This window comes from Mya arenaria, chromosome 4, assembly GCF_026914265.1.
Source record: "Mya arenaria isolate MELC-2E11 chromosome 4, ASM2691426v1".
NCBI classification, from domain to species: Eukaryota; Metazoa; Mollusca; class Bivalvia; order Myida; family Myidae; genus Mya; species Mya arenaria.
The window spans coordinates 37,933,209-37,954,790 of record NC_069125.1 but is presented as its reverse complement, the minus strand read 5'-3'; the positions used below and the strand labels follow the sequence as shown (position 1 = coordinate 37,954,790).

The following is a 21,582-nucleotide window of genomic DNA, read 5'->3' as shown; positions in this document are numbered from 1 at the left end:
AGACATGTTTAACGGGATTCTTCCAATCCCTAACGTCTAAACGGGAATGTGCAAAAAAACAGGGGTGTTTTAAAAATATTGAAATTGTTTTAAGTGCATGGGTGAAAGTTTTCCGTATTAATACGGAATTCCGTATTTTCGGTCTTCTCAGGGGTCATTTTTCTAAATCGTGTAAATCCGGGGAGTTTTTCAAGGGGGGGGAGGGTACCCCAAACCCCATCATCAACATTGCGATCTACTCAAAATCGTAGATAAAACAAAGTTAAATTTTCTGGTTTCCCAATTTCGTTCTATAAATAGCGTTGCCATAAGCGGTAAAATTCCGTCGGCGATATCAGCCGAACGTTTTCGTAAAAAAGCATCGTCATTCCAATGTTCTCCGAATAACCTCGGCAGTTTGTGCCAACAAAAACTTCGATGGCGGAAAAAGCCGGTTTTTGCCGAATATTTACGATCAGTATCATTTACGACTTTTACGACATACCGCAAATTGGAGGCAAAAATAAACAATGAAATAAATCGAAATACTGCTGTCAAAATTGAACAATGAAGTTTGTACCCCCAGGGTATAATACTAAAGAGCTTGAACAGCCTGCGAAAATGGAGGTGGCAAAGGCTGTCAAAAGTCGATTCGAAGGGTGTGAAATGGTCCGATTGGTAACTTGATAAAAATACAAAACACTATTCAATATAAATCTTTAATTGTATTCTGTTTTTCATTTTTTAACTTTTATTGAATGAGTTACAGAGTTAAATGAATTCTTGATTAATGAGCAAGAATTGAAGTATTGAGGGATATTTCTGTCAGGGGCCTTATGTACATGTATGTTTACAAAAGCTGCCAGAAATATTATAAATATACAACATATATTTGATTGATTAAAAGACAGGAAAGGCTTTGAAATGTGTTTTAAAATACTTAATTCCTGGAGCTTCCGGGAGCCTCCGGCCCCCTGAACCCCTGGCCAGGGCTTTGCCCTGGACCCACCAGGGGCCCTGCGGCCCCCTGGCCCCCAGCTTAATTTTTCAGTATTTTGAAAATTTGCAACTATCACCCATGTAAGTGAAGTATTTTATGGTTGAAATTGATCATAAAGAGTTATACTCATATTTCACCATGTAAGTGAAATGTTATTTTGCACTAAACAAGCATTTAATGCATTAAAACAAGTTGTTTACCTTTCCAATAAAACGAAAGTTGACTGACACAGACAACAATTATGCGAAGGGGAAAAACTCGATACAATCGTAATAGCTCGGCCTCCTCCGAGAAAGCTTCGAGATAGACCTCGTTATACAATCGTAACAACTCGGCCATGGCCGAAATGTTCCGAGCGATTTAAAACTGTGCCCTAAAGCCTTGCAGGTGCCCTTCATGTATATACATGTATCGTTATGTTTTGACAGAATGAAATGAAGAAAAGCCGTCAAACTCATAATTATAAGTTGGATATTTATTTTTTGTGTACGGAACTAATATAAAATAACATTATCTGGTAATATTTCTTGTTTTTATGATATTTTATAGACGCTATATGCTTTAACCCAGAATCCTGATCGGAACAACTACCCACTTTTGATACTAAACAATTTGTACGTGAAGGATTTGCCATATCAAATATCTAAAAAAAAAACGTCAACGTACAATTATTTGGACTAGGTTGGGAGGCAATGTTTACAAATAAATGTGTTGAATTTATGCTCATTTGTTCGTATTTTCTAGGCAAATATGGCATATCTCTGCATGTTGTAACCGTGCTTGCATGTATAAATTCCTATCTTCCAAACGTCATGGTTATTACTCGACTGTACACGTTTCCTGGCCGATTTTTTGTATCTTAACCCCCCATTTTGTTTAGTGCAAGCACATTACCCACATTTTGGTGACAATGCAAACAAACTTCTGCATCATTTCAGTGTGTCCAACTGTTCATAATGTGCTGTAAAATTAACTACATACCTCTGACTAACTAAAATTGTATGTGTTTACGATTAGACCATAGTTAAAAAGGAATACAACAGAAATTTATCTAGAATAATGTACCTCGATTATTATTCAAAACATTGTTTTGATGATATCCGTAACGATAATATTTTTAAAATAATACTTTAATTTTAAGAAAGGATTTTCCCTCTCTTATCATCCTTGACATTAACATTCCTCTTTATATTAAACAGGAGGAGGTCTTACTTGTGAAATCTAGTCATAGTCAACAAAAGAAGATAAAGAAAGGACCAGTGAAGGATGAACTTAAGGAGAACTTTGTAGACATGAAAGCAGAGATGGAGAGTGATGTGTCAGACTTTGGGGTATGGTCACAGATTGTCCCTTAAATTAAAGCTTTAAATCATATTGCAGTGAATTTGAGGATCAAAAATCAACTGAGACAAATTGAATGTCAGAAGTCTGAAAACGTTTGAGAACTTGAGAAAATGTGTGTCTTTCCAATGTTAGTTTTTACTGCCATATTGAAAAATGAAAACAATTTTGTTCAATACTGTGTGTGTATTGAAAATATTGTCGCCATTCCAGGCCTTTTTCTATAGTACCCATAGGTTCAACTACCAGACCCACTCCCCTTGCAAAATATATCATATTTCTCCCAATCTGGAGAAAACAATCCTAATTAAATTTAAAAGTAAAAAAATAAACATATGCAAGTCTTTTTACTTGTAATGGTTCATTCAACATCCTAATGAATTGTGTGGGGATTATTGAATTCAGAAATCGTTGTTCTTCATCACATTCATATGATTTGTTGCAATAAATATTTACACCCCAAGGATTGATATATCAACCATTCAAGTATTTTGAAAGGGAAAAGAAACTAATATTTAGTAATTTTCTCATTTGCAGACAGAAAAGCTATTTTTTTCCCAAAATGTCTGGGGTCCAAATGGGCAGAAAAACCCTTGCATTCAATTATTCAATCATATGAACCCTTAAAGATGCACTCTTATTTCCAAATAAGATTACCCAAATTAATAAAGTTGTTCTAATTTATCAGAAATAATTAAAACATGTCGAAAAAATGGTTCTTATGAAGGATACCGTGTTTAATTTGAAAGAAATGAGCATAAAAAAGGTATTAGACCACAGTAAATCTTTTAGCATTCACCAATAATTTAATAATTTTTTGCGCTTTCTGCTATTAAACAAGGTAAAAATCTTGTGATCAGTAATTAATATTTTCCATAAATGAATTATGTAGTAATTATTTAAAGGTATATCTGTCAAAATTGGTGTTTGTTATACATGTGTATGCATCAACTTTGAATAAGAGTGTCACTTTAGATAAATGCAGTATCCCTTTCATATGTTCATTAATATTTGCTTCATTGTTTAAAGGATGATGTTGAAGAATACAGAAAAAGAATTGAAGAAAATGTCCGTCAGAACCAGGAGTTTTTGAGGCAACTTGGAATTGATCAGTTAAGTGGCATGAAGTTTATAACTTTATCAAATGAGTTTAGAAAAATCTATATCTTGAGGTTTATTTTACCTAAAAAACAATATCATATTTAATATTCTTTAATGAAAAAGTATGGGTTATAGAATGGCGAAAACCTGGCGGGAAAGCAGGTAGGTGGGTGGGTGGTCATATGTCGTTAACTATTCTGCTTTGAAGTTTTAATTCCATGTTATAAATTCTATAGTTGTATTCAATTGTTATGAAACTTGGTCAGAATACTTGACTGCATGTTGTCTTGAACAATTATGAATAAGGGTTACCTCAGGTCTAAAACTTGGACACAAGCTCAAATCTTACAGGAAAATATCAGAATAAAATATCTCTGTTATAAATTCAAGAGTTTTAATCCAATTGTTATGAAACTTAGTATTTATGCGAACAAAACTTTGTTCCAATATTAACTTGATAACTTTTTCACCAAGGACCATCAAACTGCACTGGTATGTCACTCTCAACATTGTTTTTGGGGTCAAAGGTGACAGTCAACAGTCAGTGTTATGACTTTGTCCAAACTATTACTTAGAATGGTTTGACCTAGTACCATCAAACTACATGTACACTAGTATGTTGCCATTGACCAATAGTTGACCCCATTCTTTGGGAGTCAAAGGTCACGGTCAACAGTCTTATGACAACTTCATAACTTTTGACAATTTATTTTTCCCTTAGTACCATCGAACTACATGTACACTGGTACATGTATGTTGCCATTGACCAATAGTTGACCTCATGCTTTGGGAGTCAAAGGTCATGGTCAACAATCTTATAAAAATTGATACTGTTTGACAATTTATTTTTGAGTATGCTACAAAATAAATGAATGTTTATTGTTGCTGTTTCTTTAGGCCAAACAAGACTTACTGAAGTTTAAAGAGAAGCCAAGCAAGCCATCTCAGAGGGGTCTTAAAAAGTATGCCAAACTTGCTATATGAGTTTTAAAGGTCTGTGGAAGGGTCAGTTTTATAAAGCACTCATCTACCCATTTTGGGAAAATTTGCGAGTCGAAATATGTCTAAATTGGGAAATTTTACAGTTAAAAGAAAAAGCTTTTCAGTCTCCTGGTGAATGAGGAAATTATTAATAATTATAAAAATATAAGGGTTTTTTTAGCTCCACTGGCCGAAGGCCATGGAGCTTATGTCGTCACAGATTGTCCGTCGTGCGTGCGTGCGTGCGTAAACTTTTACTTTAAACGACATCTCCTCTGAAACTGATAAGCGGATTTTGACAAAACTTCACAGGAATGTTCCTTTGGTGGTCCTTTACCAAAATTGCTCAAATGGTTCCGGTCCATTGCACAATATGGCCGCCAGAGCTAAAAATAGCAAAATCTTTAAACGACATCTCCTCTGAAACGGTTCGGCAGATTTTGATGAAACTTGACAGTAATGTTCCTTGGGTGGTCCTTTATTAAAATTGCTCAAATGGTTCTGGTCCATTGCACAATATGGCCGCCACAGCTAAAAATAGCAAAATCTTTAAACGACATCTCCTCTGAAACGGATAGGCATTTTGATGAAACTTGACAGAATTGTTCCTTGGGTGGTCCTTAACCAAAATTGCTCAAATGGTTCCGGTCCGCTGCACAACATGGCTGCCAGGGCAAAAAAATAGAAAAACCTTTAAAGAACATCTTCTCAGAAACCGATGATCAGATTTTGATGAAACTTAACAGAAATGTTCCTTGGATGGTCCTTTATCAAATTTGCTTCAATGGTTTCGGTCTACTGCACAAGATGGCCCCCAGAGGTAAAAATAGAAAAACCTTTAAACGACTTCTCCTCAGAAACCGATGATCGTATTGCAATGAAACTTGACAGAAATGTTACTTGGGTAGTCCTTAACCAAAATAGCCCAAACAGTTCTGGTCTGCTGCACAACATGGGCACCAGAGCTAAGAATAGAAAAAAAACGTTAAACTACATCTTCTCAGAAACCGATTATCAGATTTTGATGAAACTTTACATAAATGTTCATCGGGATGCCCTTTAACCAAAATTGCCCAAATGGTTCCGGTCCGCTGCACAACATGGCTGCGAGAGTTAAAAATAGAAAAACCTTTAAGGACTTCTCGTCCGCAGTCTTCACGAAAAACATTTTAACCTACTAGCCAGTTGGACTAGCATAATGGCATATTTTACTAGTCAGAATGACAATCTAGTAGTCCGTCTATTTTGCCACATTATAAAACTGTATGCTTGAGGTAAATACCTATTTCAATTGAGCAGCTTGCAGTTTGAGTAAACATTTCTTTATTATGATGCTCATGCAGTGATAGGGAGTGACATCCTTCTGTTGGGAATAGTGCTCCTTGTTTTTCAGAACCTATGGGTACTATGTAAAAACAAAAGGCATCTTGCTTGAATAGACTGTAATAATATCAACATGGTTAGAAAAGAAATGCCATGCTTTAAAAGCTTTGATATCATTTTACTACTGAATTACCTCCCTTTAATAGAAAAAAAAATAATGTCTTAATTTTTCACGTATAGCATCTTTAAATAATTTTTAAACAATAATAATTTATGAGTAAACATATAAGCATAAAGTTCTCACAAAAAGATCAATTTAAAAACCTTACATTTATACATGTTTGGTGCTCCTTTACTCAAATTGCCCAAATCATTTCGGTCCACTGCACAACATGGCAGCCAGAGCTATTAAAGTAAAAAGAAAAAATTAATAACTTCTCCTCAAAAACTGATGATTGTATTTCTATGAAACTTGACGAAAATGTTCGTTAGGTGGTCTTTGCTTGAACCTTTTGGCCAGTGGAGCACAGGCACTGATGTGCCTCTTGTTTCCCCTTTCAAGAGACCTAAACTGCTGAAATATCAATCCTTGGGGTAAAAATATCTATTGCAATAAAAAAAGACAGATAATATTTCATACTGATCTCTAAATGTGATGAAAATCAATGATTTCTGAAATCAATTATCCCCAAAACCTGACATCACATAATTTTTTAGGATGTGGAATGAACCAGTACAGGTAAAAAGACTTTCATTAAAAACAAAACAAAAAAACTATTGATTGGGATTATTTCTGTAGATTGGGAAAAGGATCATATATTGATGCTCAGCATGTGCACCCTTCTGCCTACATAGAATTAAATGCTTATCTGATAATGAAATGTTTCTTTTGTTTTATTTAAAATGTGTAATATATGTTCAAGTTCATCGCAGCCTGATGCAATGTGCCCTTTTCAACCACAGCACCCGGTCTGTGTCTCTTTTCCGCAGGACCCTATACTAAAATTCTCTATTCTAGGGAGAAGGTGCTAGTTGAGCTGTTACCAAGGCGATCAAGTTTGCGACTTCAGAACAAAACCCCCGACGGTATAGAGCTACCTCCGGAGGGTGTCATAGCAAGAGCCCAGTTCTCTGTACCAGCACCCGATGAACATGTGTGTGCCTTGGCTGTGTTGTAATGTCCTTATAGTTCCACATTCTGTTATGCTTTGCAAAATTCATGATTAGTAGGCACCCATATTGTTTTTGTGCCGGAAAAAGGGGTTTTGGAATGCTCCTTGTAGGAAAGTAGTATGGTGTTAGCAATAATGAAGTTAACAATTTTGACTTTTTTATTTATACATTATTTTTTTATTATTCTGCTTTGAATTGAAATGAGAAGAAATATGATGGAAACGCTTTAGCAATGGTCATACAAGGTTCTGTCAATAAGTGTATAAACATGCTTCCCTCTTGCCTGCTGTGATAGGTGATCAGGCATCCTATTGTTATATGTCTTATTTTTAGGGATACAAACGAATATTCGATCGAACGTTTAGTATTCGTATGTCAAAATGGGTATTCGAATATTAAATGTTTTTTGTTTGATATTGGTTTTTAAACGTTTTGCCTACAACTGTGTTGTTGTATGTATACGCTTGTCTTGTTTTTACAACGATTGATCCCTAATGCCAGAGGCGTGAATGTGATGACACAATACATGCGCCATATTTTAATAAGGGACATTAAATTTCGTCATGACTATAAACAGTACTCGTAACGAAAATTTATAAGACAGGTGACATCAAACAAGTTCCAATTATTTTTGGTAAATTTTAATGACCATGCTAATAAAGGATAAACAGAATCAGCCACCAAAGTGGTTTCATGGCTGCCAATTAAGCTGTGCAATATTGCTCAAAATGCCGTAATGATATGAATGGCATATGCTAGTTATGTGCTCTTAACTATTTTCCACGTTTTAAATGTAACTGTATGAAAAAGAGTTTTAGGACAATTGTTATACAATAGATGAGTAAAATATTCAGGGTTATTTTCGTTGTATTATTTAAATAATTCTCGAGTAGGTTTGGTCTTTCCATAGCTATATTTAGTAGAGATAAAGCCCCAGAACGAGGCTGTGCGTCCTACAGAACGACCATCCGTTGGTGCATCACGACAATCAACGGCGAATTTACTATCATGGCCTTGTTTACAAATATGAATGCTGTGGAATTTAAATTATTTTGGGGTTTTGTTTGTTCAAAATATATTGCTTTTTGTTGGATTTATTTTCTGTAAATAGGCAATTTCAGAGTCTAATTTTGGGGAAAGCTTCCGTCGCGTATACCGGCTATGACAAAGGCCCTGGCTATTACTGTAGGGAATGATAACAGTAGTTTACTACATTTCTAAAAATATTCATTTTGGTTATCGAATATTCGATCGAAATATTCGTTCGAAAGAATTACCGTATATTCGAATATCAACTTTGCCATTCATTTGCATTCCTACTTATTTTGTGTGAATCCCTTGATTAATTCCATGTTTTAGAGCACTGTTTATGGTTTAAACCGAAGAACCTGCACAAAGCTATTTTTATCCTTCCGGAAATGATGTCATGAATCAATCGCATTAATGATTATGGACATTTTATTTAATATGAAAAACCATCAAGCAGTTGAACACTTCCGGAATGGTTTCACTATGAAATTCAGTACATTTACATTGCCAGAAAAATATCTAATTGATTTAATATGAGCTATGAACACTAGTATCAGACAGGATCAGAAAATGTCAATAGTGTTATTGATTTTTTAATACAGCATGCTGTTATTTCACGGTTGGATATAGAAAAGGAACGTGTAAAATAACATAAACATTTGTTCCCTTGTTTTTAGCCCCGTCCTCCGAATGGCCCACTGGATATGAAGGAGACCCTGTATAGAACAAGCTCCGAAGATGACCACACATCTATAACGAAACAAATTCTCAAGCAAAAGACATGCACACACAAACCTGCCTCAGAAGACCTTCAGAGGTGAGCATATCAAAGACAGTCATCAAAAAACCTTACCCTGCTTTGGGCATGAATCAATCATATTCAAACAGACCTCCGGCTTATTTTAAGGATTGACATTTATCACCTGTTTGAATCCCTGTCATTTGTTTTATGGAGTTTGATATATTGTGCACTGTTGCCCCAAAACATGAACAATTAAAGTTGTCGTCACTTATCAGCTCGTTTTGGTAGAATATTTGCCGTATTACAATGGACAAAAATTACGGAAAATGTCAATGTCATGAGGTATTCGGTGTGATATTATGTGTAGTAATTTGTATGCATTAACATTGACTGTGTAGTGTCAACCACCTAAAACTTCCAATCTTTCCAAAGGATAAAAATTGAAAAAATAATGCAATTTTTTAAACATGATTTGATGACTACCATTGTGAACTTTATTCTGGATTTTAATGTATGGTCGTTTGACCATACTTCAGATTGAATGATGAAAATTGCTGAAATGTTATGATTATGTTACAAGTTCTGTAATTGCAGGTATGTAGACAGAATGAGTAAGGCACTTATGTCTGCGGAGAGCGTTGTCAAGGTTACACCGGAGAGGTCGTTCTCTGTTGCCTTTCATCCTGGGAATTCTCGTCTACTGGCCGCCACTGGGGATAAATGGGGGAAACTTGGAATCTGGGATGTGGTAGGGAGAAATTGTGAATGGACATGTGTATTACCTGTTTTACCAATGAATATCATTCATAACATATAATAAGCCAGTTTAGTAATGAGTTTAATCAGAAAATGGCAATAATTTTAAAAACAACAATTTTTTTCTTATATTTTTTTACCATTATAATTGTTTCACCCTTGTGAAAAGAATTAACATTATAGCTCTGCCTGTTCAATGTTGGAGATGGTCAAAGTTATCCATTGAACCATAAGACCATATGCTATTATTCATAGATGAAATATAATCCCTTGTGAAGTAAAGCCGTAATCTATTGTCAGAGTTTAAACACCTGTAAAAAGGCTCTGTTACAGAATGGTCATTATGTTATTGGTTGGTTATAATCCTTTCAAAGTATTCAATGGCTAGTACTTGGAAAAAGTCAGAAATTTAGGATGACTTTATATGTGGTCTAATGGAAGTATTTTCGAAGGGACTGCAAATAGGACAAAAACCAAACCAGTCTTAATGTTTTTATGAACAGGAAAGTGAAGAGAGCTCTGAATCAGATGGTGTTGTCTGCTACTGCCCACATTCCCGACCCATCTGTGGGCTCGAGTTTCCCGTTTTTGCGACACATTCCGTCTACACATGCAGTTACGATGGGTCACTCAGACACGGAGACTTGTACAAGGAAGTCTTTGACGAGGTGTGTGTATGTGTGTAAGCAGTTATATGGTAAAATGAACTATTAGATAAACATTTTCTACCCTTTTTTATGCCAAATTTGGGGCCGATATTGGGCCCCATTCCCCATGGGGTAAAGTATATATTTTTCCCCAGGTTGTGTCAAAAATTCCCCCATTGTGGAAATTTTATTTTACTACTATCTGTAGAAGTCATATTTTCATTGTCAAACTGTGAAAACAGGTAAAGATCAGGTGGGCACCATGTTAAAGTTTCAAACAATCGATAATCTAGCTCGCATGATGGTAACATGATTTTTGTAAATTACCCAATTTTGCAATATACAAGTTAAATTTCCCCTGTCAGAAGGCCCCGCCATACCTCCCCAAATTTGGGGGAAAAGGGCTGATTTTGGAAAGTCAAGTTTAATAAGATTTATGTAGAATGTAAAGGATAATGTTTTTAATTTATGGTTGTTTGGACATTGGAAATTGTTTAATGTTTTAAGCATAGCTTCATTTTGCTATATAATTTTGAGATTGGCTAGAAATTGACAGGGTCAGTCCCCACAGATCAGATAAAAGAAACTAAATTGGAATCCTTTGAATGTAAATGATTGATTATTTTACAATGACAATTCTAAAGGTTTGTGGATGGTTCTTAGGCGGTAGGTGAAGTTCAAATGAATGTAAAGAAATTCCTATTATATATTTTCAGGTGTACAGCCTTCCAGGTGTATTGCGCAATTTCAGCTTCACCTCCCCAAACACAATGCTCGTGTCACAGAACACTGGTCGTGTAGCATTAGTGGACACTAGAACTGCCTCGTGAGCAAATTTATTTTGACCAAACAAAAATAAAATTGTGCTTTTGGTTTCCTGACCTACCCGATTTGTAAGTCTAATAACTACCCTGATTATTTTTTGTTTAAAATTTATTATTAGAAATATAACCCTTGTGGCACTATTATTATACCCCCACAAACGAAGTGTGAGGGGATATATAGGAGTGAGCTTGTCGGTCGGTCTATCTGTCTGTCGGTTTTCATGGTTTCCGGACGATAACTCATGGAAGGCTAGACAGATTTGAAAATTTTTTGGTACACAGGTGTAACATCAGAAGATACAGGTCAAGTTTGATATTGGGGCTGGTGGGGCCAAGGTCAAGGTCACTGTTACTAAAAATAGAAAAACATTTTCCGGACGATAACTCATGAAAGGCTTGACAGATTTGAAATTTTTTTGGTACACAGGTGTAACATCAGAAGATATAGGTCAAGTTTGATATTGGGGCTGGTGGGGCCAAGGTCAAGGTCACTGTTACTAAAAATAGAAAAACGGTTTCCGGACGATAACTCATGAAAGGCTTGACAGATTTGAAAAATTTTTGGTACACAGGTGTAACATCAGAAGATACAGGTCAAGTTCGATATTGGGGCTGGTGGGGCCAAGGTCAAGGTCACTGTTACTAAAAATAGAAAAACGGTTTCCGGACGATAACTCATGAAAGGCTTGACAGATTTGAACTTTTTTAGGTACACAGGTGTAACATCAGAAGATACAGGTCAAGTTCGATATTGGGGCTGGTGGGGCCAAGGTCATGGTCACTGTTACTAAAAAAAGAAAAACGGTTTCTGGACGATAACTCATGAAAGGCTAGACGGATTTGAACAATTTTTGGTACACAGGTGTAACATCAGAAGATACAGATCAAGTTCGATATTGGGGCTGGTGGGGTCAAGGTCACTGTTACTAAAAATAGAAAAATTGTTTCTGGACGATAACTCATGAAAGGCTTGACAGATTTGAACATTTTTTGGTACACAGGTGTAACATCAGAAGATACCGGTCAAGTTCAATAGATCCTTCAAAAACTAAATGAGCAAATATTTACCTTAAAAGTAATTGACACTTGGAAAGATGAACAAACAAAACAAATCCAGCATGCTTCATTTAAACCAGGTGCCAGTGGAATACCAGCAGAACTTAAGTATGGCATATTTGCCACAGTAGTGCTTACTACAAATATTGACCTGTCAGATGGACTTGTTAATTCGGCTACAGGAACAGTCCCGGCATTTATTCCCAGGTGGATAAGGATGCAATCAAGCCCAAATATGTACTTGTAAAATTTGATGATGATCGTGTTGGAAGAAAAGCTCGTGAATGCTCTAGATGTCTTATTCCAGAAGAGATCAGCTAGAGCATCAGCTAGTTTTTTTTGTCAGCAGTGTAACTTCTAAATTACTCAACAGATTTAAATAAAACAATACATGCATGATAAAAGAAGATGCAGTGTGCAGTAAATTAAACCTTGAAGACCAGTTATGGCCTCTTTTCAAAGGAATGGTTTGCCATTCCTGTGTCCAGGCGGCATTTGGGGGTATTCGTCACTCCTGTGACAGCTCTAGTTTGAACTAGGTGGTACAGTTTACTTGTATTGTGTTTATTTCTTGGCAACATTAATGTCAGAAAGTGAATGTATATAAAAAAAACATGATATACATGTACATGAATACATTGAAATAATATTCCAGTTTAATACATTTTTATCCCCCACCTTGAAAAGGCGAGGAGATATAGTAATGGTAGGCGCGATTCCGTGTGTGTGTGCATGCGTGCGTGCGTACGTGTGCAGTGCGTGTGTGCGTCAATCCGTCCCACATTCATTTCTTTGCATGTCCTCTTACATTTCTCATGCGATTACTACCAAACTTTCACAGATTGATGATCATAAAGTGAAGCAGCGCATATTGTCGGGCTTTTGCGATTCGACCATTTTTGAAAGAGTTACAGCCCTTTGTTTATTTTACATTTAAAATTGTTTTCTTCGCAACTCCTCTTACATTTTTCATGCGATTTCTACCAAACTTTAACAGATTGATGATCATAAAGTAAAGCAGGGCATATTGTCGGGCTTTCCTAATTTGACCATTTTTAAAACAGTTATTGCCCTTTGCTTATTTTACATTTAAAATTGGTTTCTTCGCAACTCCTCTTACGTTTTTCATGCGATTTCTACCAAACTTTCACAGATTGATGATCTTAAAGTGAAGCAGCGCATATTGTCCGGCTTTCCCGATTCGACCATTTTTGAAAGAGTTATTGCCCTTTGCTTATTTTACATTTAAAATTGGTTTCTTCACAACTCCTCTTACGTTTTTTCATGCAATTTCTACCAAACTTTCACAGATTGATGACTATTTAGTGAAGCAGCGCATATTGTCGGGCTTTCGGGATTCGACCATTTTTGAAAGAGTTATTGCCCTTTCATTATTTTACATTTAAAATTGGTTTCTTCGCAACTCCACTTACATTTATGACTATATAGTGACACAGCGGATATTGTCAGGCTTTTGCAATTTGACCTTTTTTTGAAAGAGTTATTGCCCTTATTGCATTTCTTATGTTCCCGAGAAACTACCCTTACCATTGATTGGCTTTCATTACAAAAAATGTCCCCATGAGGCAGGGGATATAGCTGTCTGTGACCGCTCTTGTCGTTATTGACCTAGCCTGTTTTGTTGTTATTGCTTTTTTTAGGAACCACTACATTATTTTTGTTTGGCCTTTCAGTGGTCGAAATTAGGACAAGCCCGCAAGCCCTGCACTGGTAAAATGTCTTCCGGGCTTGCCCATGTTCTGGGTTTTATACAACAAAAATGTAATGCCAAGCAGTAGTAGTTGAATTAAGGCTTGTCCATCCATCCAAAATCTAATTTCAATGACTGGCCTATGTGTTTTAGACCAAGTAAACAATGGTAAAGATTTGGACGATGTTGAATATTATTGTGCATGATTAACTGATGGATGGCACTCTTATGAAGCCTTCTGCTTGGTCCAATATTAAATCACTTATAAGCAGACAATTTATTGAAAACACAATTTAGATAAAGTCAAGAACTTAACACTAAATTGTTTGATTTAATAAGAAACACCATTTTGGTGTCTAATGTTAGATTATACTTAAAAATAAATTTATTGTGTTTTTTAGGACCAGTGCAGAACACACCTATGAACTGGCTGACCAGTCCCTTCGCACTGTCAGTGTACATCCCACACAGAAGGATTACTTCTGTACGGCAGGAGTTGGAGGGTAAAAACATGTTTACTGTACCTTTGTTGTACCAAAGTCATTATGTCATGTTTTGGCCACCACGTTTAGATATGATTCGTGTCTGAAATTTGATCACATATGAAAGATTGTGAACTAGAAATTTGAGCTTGGGCATGTTCAAAATTCTGGCTTAACCCAACAACATACTACATCATAGCAGAAACATGGTATTACTTGACTAGGCTAGAGCTTGGCATATCCCGACTTTGGTTATGTCACACCAGGACAGCAACAGTTAGCCAGCACGCGGGGACAATGTGAAACCTGTTATAACCAAAGCATGCCACTAGAACGGGGGCATATATATGGAAGAAACAATTATTTGAAGCTATTAATATTTAATTATTTCCTTATCTTTGTACCACGAAAAAGAGGAAATTCCAGTAAAACTAGGTCACTAGGTCTAATCTTAGGAAATATTTTCCCTGTGTCATAATTTCAATTTTTTATCCATTTGTTATGAAACTTTGTCAGAACACTTGTCTCCTTGTATCAAGCACTTGTGAATATGGGTCATCATATCATATTGTTGTTTTATAATTCCTAGACTAGAAATTGTGCAGTGTTTGTAATTCATTCATCCCCTGGTAATTGTAAATGCTGTATATTTTGTGGATTTTTTTTTCTTGCTGGAGCACAAAATATTCAAGAGGCTTTGTCTCTGTAATTAATTCCAGGAGCTTCCTGGTATGTCTATTTTCTTTATAACCTGGTGTATCATTTGTAAACCATTATGCCATTCATTATGTTTTCATTTACAAAAATACAAGAAGTGTATGGTACATGTATGCCGAAAAAGTCCTTGTTGTATGCTTTCAAATGTTCATGATTTATGGGATAAAAGTTAACTAAGTTTTATATGATATTTGTTTCAGGGTTGTTTGTGTGTGGGATTTACGGAAAGTCAGTGTGAAGAAGAGCAAGGCAATCGTGACACTAGAGCATTCTGGGAAAACCTTGAACAGCGCATACTTCTCCCCGGTAACGGGCAAATACATCCTCACAACCTCTATGGACGACACACTCAAGTAAGATAAGATATTACAGTCTTCGGGATAGTTTAAAAACTATTTATTTTACAACGATTGTGAAGAAAGTTATAATAACTTATACTAAGTCACTCTCGTTGGCACGATGTTGTGCAAGAGTAAGGTCTTGTGTTGTGGGGAAACCGGAGTGCCCGAAAAAAACAACACCTTGGTTTCCTTGGTGAGAAGTGAGTGTGTTTACCACTGCGCTTAAAGCTCTTCATTTCAGTAGTAATGTGGCAGATCTATGTTCTAGTGGTAAGACACCTGACTATCAACCCAGTGGTCGCAGGTTTGATTTACTGCTTTGCCACTAGAAATTTCGAACCATTTTCTGGGAGGATGTTAAATGAGGGTTCTGTGTTACTCACAGTGAGACTGCTAGACACTGGTGCATGTTGAAGAACCAAAGTAGTTCTAAAGAGGGTTACATACTCTCTTTGCACTATTTCCAACAATCTAACACAACCCCAATAGATAGTCAGATTTTATCACTAAAACAGCACATTCCCAAGATAATAGTAATAATATTGTTACCCATTTGTGCAAGCTATAAACAAATGAACAATGTACAATGGACTTTCACAAAGACATACAATAGCCCTATAATACTGATTACTCATGTCATAAATAATGTTGTAATTTTTTTTCCAGAATCTTCAACTCATCTGTGATTGACTCAAACATGAAACTAAGAAAGAGCATACCGTATGTAATTTTGAATTGTTATATTGTAATTAGCTCATCTTGTTTTCTGGAAAGTGTCATAATCTTTGTGCCATCAAAAACTTGAAAAACTGAACTTTGGCCATAACTCTTTCATTATTCAATATATTTAAATGAAACTTGGTACATATGTTACCAAAAACATAAGCACTTATAATGCAAGGTTTTTATGCCCCCCGAAGGTGGGCATATTAAAATTGCACCATCCGTCCATCCGTGTGTCTTGTTTCGTGTGCAAGACCCATGTCCCTACCTCTAAGGTCAAGGTCACACTTAGGTGTTTATTCACAATGGAATGCTGCATAAAAGGACATAGAGTATAGGTTGTCGTGTCCGGGCTGTAACTTTTTCTTGTATGGGCAGATTTTAAAATAACTTACCTCATGTGTTCGACATACCAAGATGACGTGTCACATTTGGGGGCATTTGCCACATACTGCGACAGCTCTTGTTTACTCTGGCTTTAGTAACTGTTCAGTTTTTGCCCTTTTTCAATTGAAATAACAAGAACAGACGAGGAAATGTATTCAGTATGTAGCGCCCTTGTTATTTAGATGTTGAAAAGATTTGGCAAGCCATTGTACTTGTTATATTAGTTATATTAAAGAATGAAACAACAATTATTTACTAGAAATACAAACCTTTCTTCTTCCTTTTAAACAGACTTTCATAAAATAAATATTTAGAAAACAAAAGTCTTTGTTTGGCATAAAGTTTATGTTAATGAAGTTATTCTTGAAACATACATGCTGTGACAGATGTTCAGATAAATATCAGTAATTTATTATCTTAATGAGTTTTGAAACTACATATATACAAAGTCATACTCTCTATTGGCAAAAGCATGAACATCATTTGTGATTTGATTTATTGGTTTCTCAGCATTCTAAAGGAAACGAGTTCAGGTGTTGTTATTTCCTTGGTGTTGACACATCATGCTTGTGCAAAATCTTCAGTGTTAGCAATATAAACTAAATAAACACTTTATAGATCTAAGTAATAGATATTTACAGGCTTGCAAAAATGAAAGGACATGAATACTGGTAAAGAAACAATAAAATGCTCAAGTAGTAAATTGGGTTGAAAGCAAGAAGGTTCTATGTGACATCAAATAGTTAAGCAGATGAAACCTTTATGTTTTCACCCTTGACATGCTCTTGAATGTTCAGTTACTTATATCCGCTTGTATATCAACATTTGCTTAGCGTCGACGGCCTCCGCGTTGATACTGGCCTCCTTCAGCAACACTCGCACACTGTTCAGGTTCCCACTTTTCACTGCAAGGTGCAGGGCTGAATAACCAACTCCCCAGAGCAAAGCCTAAGGCTGATTTGTTCTTGTTCTTTTTTTTTAGCTCTATGGCCTAAGGCTGATTTGTTCTTGTTCTTTTTTTTTAGCTCTATGGCCAAAGGCCAGAAAAGCTTATGCAATGGTAAACAATTGCTTGTGAACACGATACAGTCTTCAGTTTGGGTTGTATCTCGATGAAACTTGTACAGTATTTAGATATCCATTAGACCTTGGTCCCTTTCGAAAACCAGATCCGTCCATACATGCCAAGATTGTGGGCCTTGAAAGTATAAAAAATCTGTGCGTCTGTAAACAATTGCTTGTGAACAGGATACAGTCTTCAGTTTCGATTGTATCTCGATGAAACTTGTACAGTATTTAGATATCCATTAAAGCTCGGTTCCTTTTGAAAACAAGCCAGATCCACCCATGCATGCCTAGATTATGGGTCTTGAAAGTATAAAAAATGTTATTTTTAGCTAAGTCTATTTTCAGCCAAGTCTACATGAGCGAAGTCATTTTTAGCCTAGTTTACATGTAAAGTCACAATTGCTTGTGAATGTTTGTTCAAATTATGCCCCTGGGGTCATTACTGGCCACGCTCCTGGGTTCACAGGTTTGGTATACTTAAATTTGGAAATGTTAAAAACCTTTTTGTCTGAAACAGCTATACAGATCCTTGTTATTTTTAACAAGGCTTAATTTAGCCCATTGGTTCTAAACTGGCACTGCCCTGGGGGTCACAAGTTTCCTAGTTTATTAAAGAAACATTTTCGAAATCTTCTTGTTTCAAAGGCCCATGCCTTTGATATTTGTTGTGGAGCATCATATGATGACCGTCTAGAAAAACATTTAAAATTATGCCCCTTGGGCAAAATCTGGTCCCACCCCTTTTGACTTTCTTTTTAATTTTTAAAGCTACAGCAATGAAATTTTGACCATGTGTACAGTTTTGCTAACCAGCATCGATGTTGTCCTCGATTGTTCTTGACTTTGACCTTTTGTTCAACTTTTTTTATTTTTAAAGCTACAGAAATGAAATTTTGACCATGAGTACAGTTTTGAAAGCAAATATATTTTACCCTCAGATTACCTTTAATTGGCACATATTAAATTATGCAACTAATCTGCACTTTCTGTCCTCAGATGTTGAACGTGCAGGGTTTTCAGCTAACCCAAACACAAAAAGTATATATTTGTTGCCTATTGCTCATATGTACATGCTGTGGATTGATGACCACAAGAGCCATGCCAGTAGAGCATAGGCCCTCTTGGGCCTCTTGTTTAAATTATATTAAAGTGGCATTTCTCAAAACTATTAATGCCCAGGGTTTGTGCCTTTATAAACATATCCGCAATATCTTTTGCTGCATATGTAGCATATTCAAGTGAGTACCTAACTCCTCAAAATGCTTGTTTTAATTTTATCCAAACTTTCAATGGTATAAAAAATGTCTATTAATGTGCTACTTTGTCGTTTATTAGCATGTTTTATCTGTTCCCAAAATTGAGACTACATGTTTTTCCCAAATAAAAAGGCATAGGCAGTTCTAATATTTGCAAGAAACATCAAATTTAATGTAGCTGACAGAATGCTGGTACACAGTGGTTATGATTTCGGAGATAATGTAGTTGAAACTCAGTGATCATAATAGGTCCATTTTTGACTACTTTGTAATCTGTCTATCTTTGCTACGTCTTGTTAAACATTTCAGTCACAACAACTAGTGACAGGTTTACAGCATTAATGGATGTTGGTTTCTAGTGAGCAGTTTCATCAAGTATCTTAATAGCGATTTCGTACATAGGATATAAGACAGTACAAAATTGCTCCAAAGAATCTTAATGAAATGGCCTATAGCACAGAAAGGAAGGTTCGATGTGTGGCATATGAACACATTTGGCATTGTGTGCTCCTTATAACTGATTTTAAAAAAAATTGCTGAAGCATTCTGTCTTACATATATATTTGATCATTTTAGCCACAACAATCACATAGGGCGCTGGGTGACAGGTTTCAGTGCGAGCTGGCACCCTGCACGGGAAGATGTGTTTGTGGTTGGCAGTATGAACAGACCTAGAGAGGTACTTAACAGTGTAACGATATTCCTGGTTACTGTTTTATTTATTTGGCTAAGAACGTAAATGAAACCGGTGGCAAGTTTTGAAGGCAGAGTGCTTTTGGAAAGATCTACTTAAGAGCCCCCCTCACCTAAGCAAAAACCTGATAAAAAAGCACTTTGGGTTAAAAATAAAGAATAAATAAAATAGGAAGTCATGGTTTTTACAGTTCATTTTGTAGCTCTCCCCAAGAGGCAGCAATGTTGTAGCCAAGGGAGAGTACCATTGCATACAATTTGTTCTTTGAGGGGTCATTGCAAAGAATTAGAGCTAGCAGCTTAAGCAATGTGCCATAGTAAAAATTGCAAGAAAAAAATGATTTTAGTCTGCATTTTGACCTGTCAGAGAGATATTTGCCTAGTGAATAAATCCAACCTGTTTTGATGTAGTGCAAGCGTAATAGTTGTCTCCTAAAATGTTGGACAACCTCTTTTGTTTTAGCAACTTAGTGTTGGAATGTTTCTGAACAAGCTACATGTAAAATGCTGTACATAGTCAGGACAATAGTTATCTTCTATCACACTATTACTGTAGTTAAGTACTTCATAACTTGGCATTCAAAAAACTTGTCAGAAAAATAAAAAAGTCATGTTATTAAGATTGGTGTCGATGTCATGATTGGCATGGAAAAACTTCAGCCTTGGCCAATAATAAAAAAATGTTCAAGATATTCCAACTTTGTGCACATGTTACAATTTAACAAAACATATATGTAAATGTGGCGTATTTATTTGTTGATTTATGACCCGGTTTGAAAGGGGGAAAAAATAACACACAAATATTGGTATCCACTGGTGTTGGTCCGGTTACAAACTTCATACCATTGTGGGATTAATTTTTCAGATCACCCTGTTCAGTGATGAGGGAAAACGCTTGCACTCGTTTAAAGATGACACCTACTTGGGTTCTGTATGTTCCCTAAATGCCCTTCATCCTACACGAGATGTCGTTGTGGGGGGAAACAGCAGTGGCAGCCTACATGTGTTTAAGTTAAATCTCTTATAACATACTTGATTGCGATGTCAGTGTTGGAAAAAAAACAGTAGTGGCAGATTTCATATGTTCAAGTGATAATCTCATTTAACAACCTTGCACGAGATGTCGTTGTGGGGGCAATACGTTGTGGCAGACAACACATGTTCATGTGATCATCTCCAGACCCTTTTAGGTCAATTTTGGGGGAAAGAACCTGGACAATTTGAGAATATTTGTAACTTACCGGGTAATATTTGTCAATTTTGGAACATAAATAATTGCACAAATTAAAATTTGGGATATTTTTATAGATATACAATAGAACTATATATCGTTTCAATTATTCAAGACCAAGTGTCTCCACAATTACCTCTAGAATCATTTGACCAAGTTCAGTGAAACTACAATAAAAACGTTTTTTTTTACATGTGCCATGAAACTATGTTGGTTAGTTGAACTTGACCAGAATATGACTGTATGGTTTGAAAAACATTGTCCATACAAAAGCTTGTGAACTGTTTAACCTGTGGTTGTACCTCACTCATGCATGACCCCAATTGTATCCTGTCTTGAGGTTGGTGGGTCAAAGGTCAAGGTGTTGGAAAAAATGTGAACAGTTGAACTGTAATCTAAAATAAGATGATATACCTCTGTATGGTATATATCATGAAAATGTTGCTGTTGTAAATTGAATGTGATATTGTTTTGTTCACTTATTAAAATTATGATGTATTATTTTAGAGCCAATAATGTGTTCATTTTTTATGAAAAACCACTGATTTGCTATCTATATTTGATCAAAAATATATAGTTTGAATAAAAATTGTATTCAAGAATCATGTTATCCTACTTATTTCCTAGAATTAAGAGGGAATTTAATATTAGCAGTGAACAAAATATCTGATCACCATTTATAGCTTCCACTATCATGATGTTGATGACCCCTATAGATTTTGAGGTAAATAGGTCATGGTCATGTTGACCTTTACTATAAGTTGCAGGCGTTTTTCGGATGAAAAACTTTTGGAAAAATAGATGTAGAATATTGAACTTGCACAAAGGCCAAAAACACAAAATATCAAATAAAACAATTAAGCGTTATTACACTCATCCTTACATATTATATTAAGAATTTAATTTTCGGACAATAAAACATTGATCAAAACAATAAGAAAATGCAACATTAACTTAAATTAAAAGGTAAATGAAAAGGTTAATTGTTTTAAAGATAAAGCTTAGTGATATTATGAAATAA

General features: G+C 35.7%; 1 protein-coding gene across 3 annotated transcripts in view; it reads left to right on the top strand.

The window, feature by feature from the left end:
- The window catches only part of LOC128229995 (WD repeat-containing protein 76-like), a 48,755-nt gene extending 27,662 nt beyond the window's left edge, over positions 1–21,093 (top strand). For 2 of the 3 annotated variants that reach the window (XM_052941961.1, XM_052941960.1), the window contains 13 exons: positions 2,179–2,310; positions 3,350–3,433; positions 4,319–4,383; positions 6,744–6,879; positions 8,605–8,744; positions 9,264–9,417; positions 9,929–10,093; positions 10,789–10,898; positions 14,065–14,166; positions 15,063–15,215; positions 15,870–15,923; positions 19,214–19,316; positions 20,196–21,093. In XM_052941961.1, coding sequence (XP_052797921.1) covers positions 2,179–2,310; positions 3,350–3,433; positions 4,319–4,383; positions 6,744–6,879; positions 8,605–8,744; positions 9,264–9,417; positions 9,929–10,093; positions 10,789–10,898; positions 14,065–14,166; positions 15,063–15,215; positions 15,870–15,923; positions 19,214–19,316; positions 20,196–20,357 — 1,560 coding nt within the window. In that variant the 3' untranslated portion in view covers positions 20,358–21,093. Of the gene's footprint in view, positions 1–1,366; positions 1,497–2,178; positions 2,311–3,349; positions 3,434–4,318; positions 4,384–6,743; positions 6,880–8,604; positions 8,745–9,263; positions 9,418–9,928; positions 10,094–10,788; positions 10,899–14,064; positions 14,167–15,062; positions 15,216–15,869; positions 15,924–19,213; positions 19,317–20,195 lie in introns of those variants that run through there. The other variant, XM_052941962.1, reaches the window with a different exon arrangement.
- The last annotated feature ends 489 nt before the right edge of the window (positions 21,094–21,582 follow it).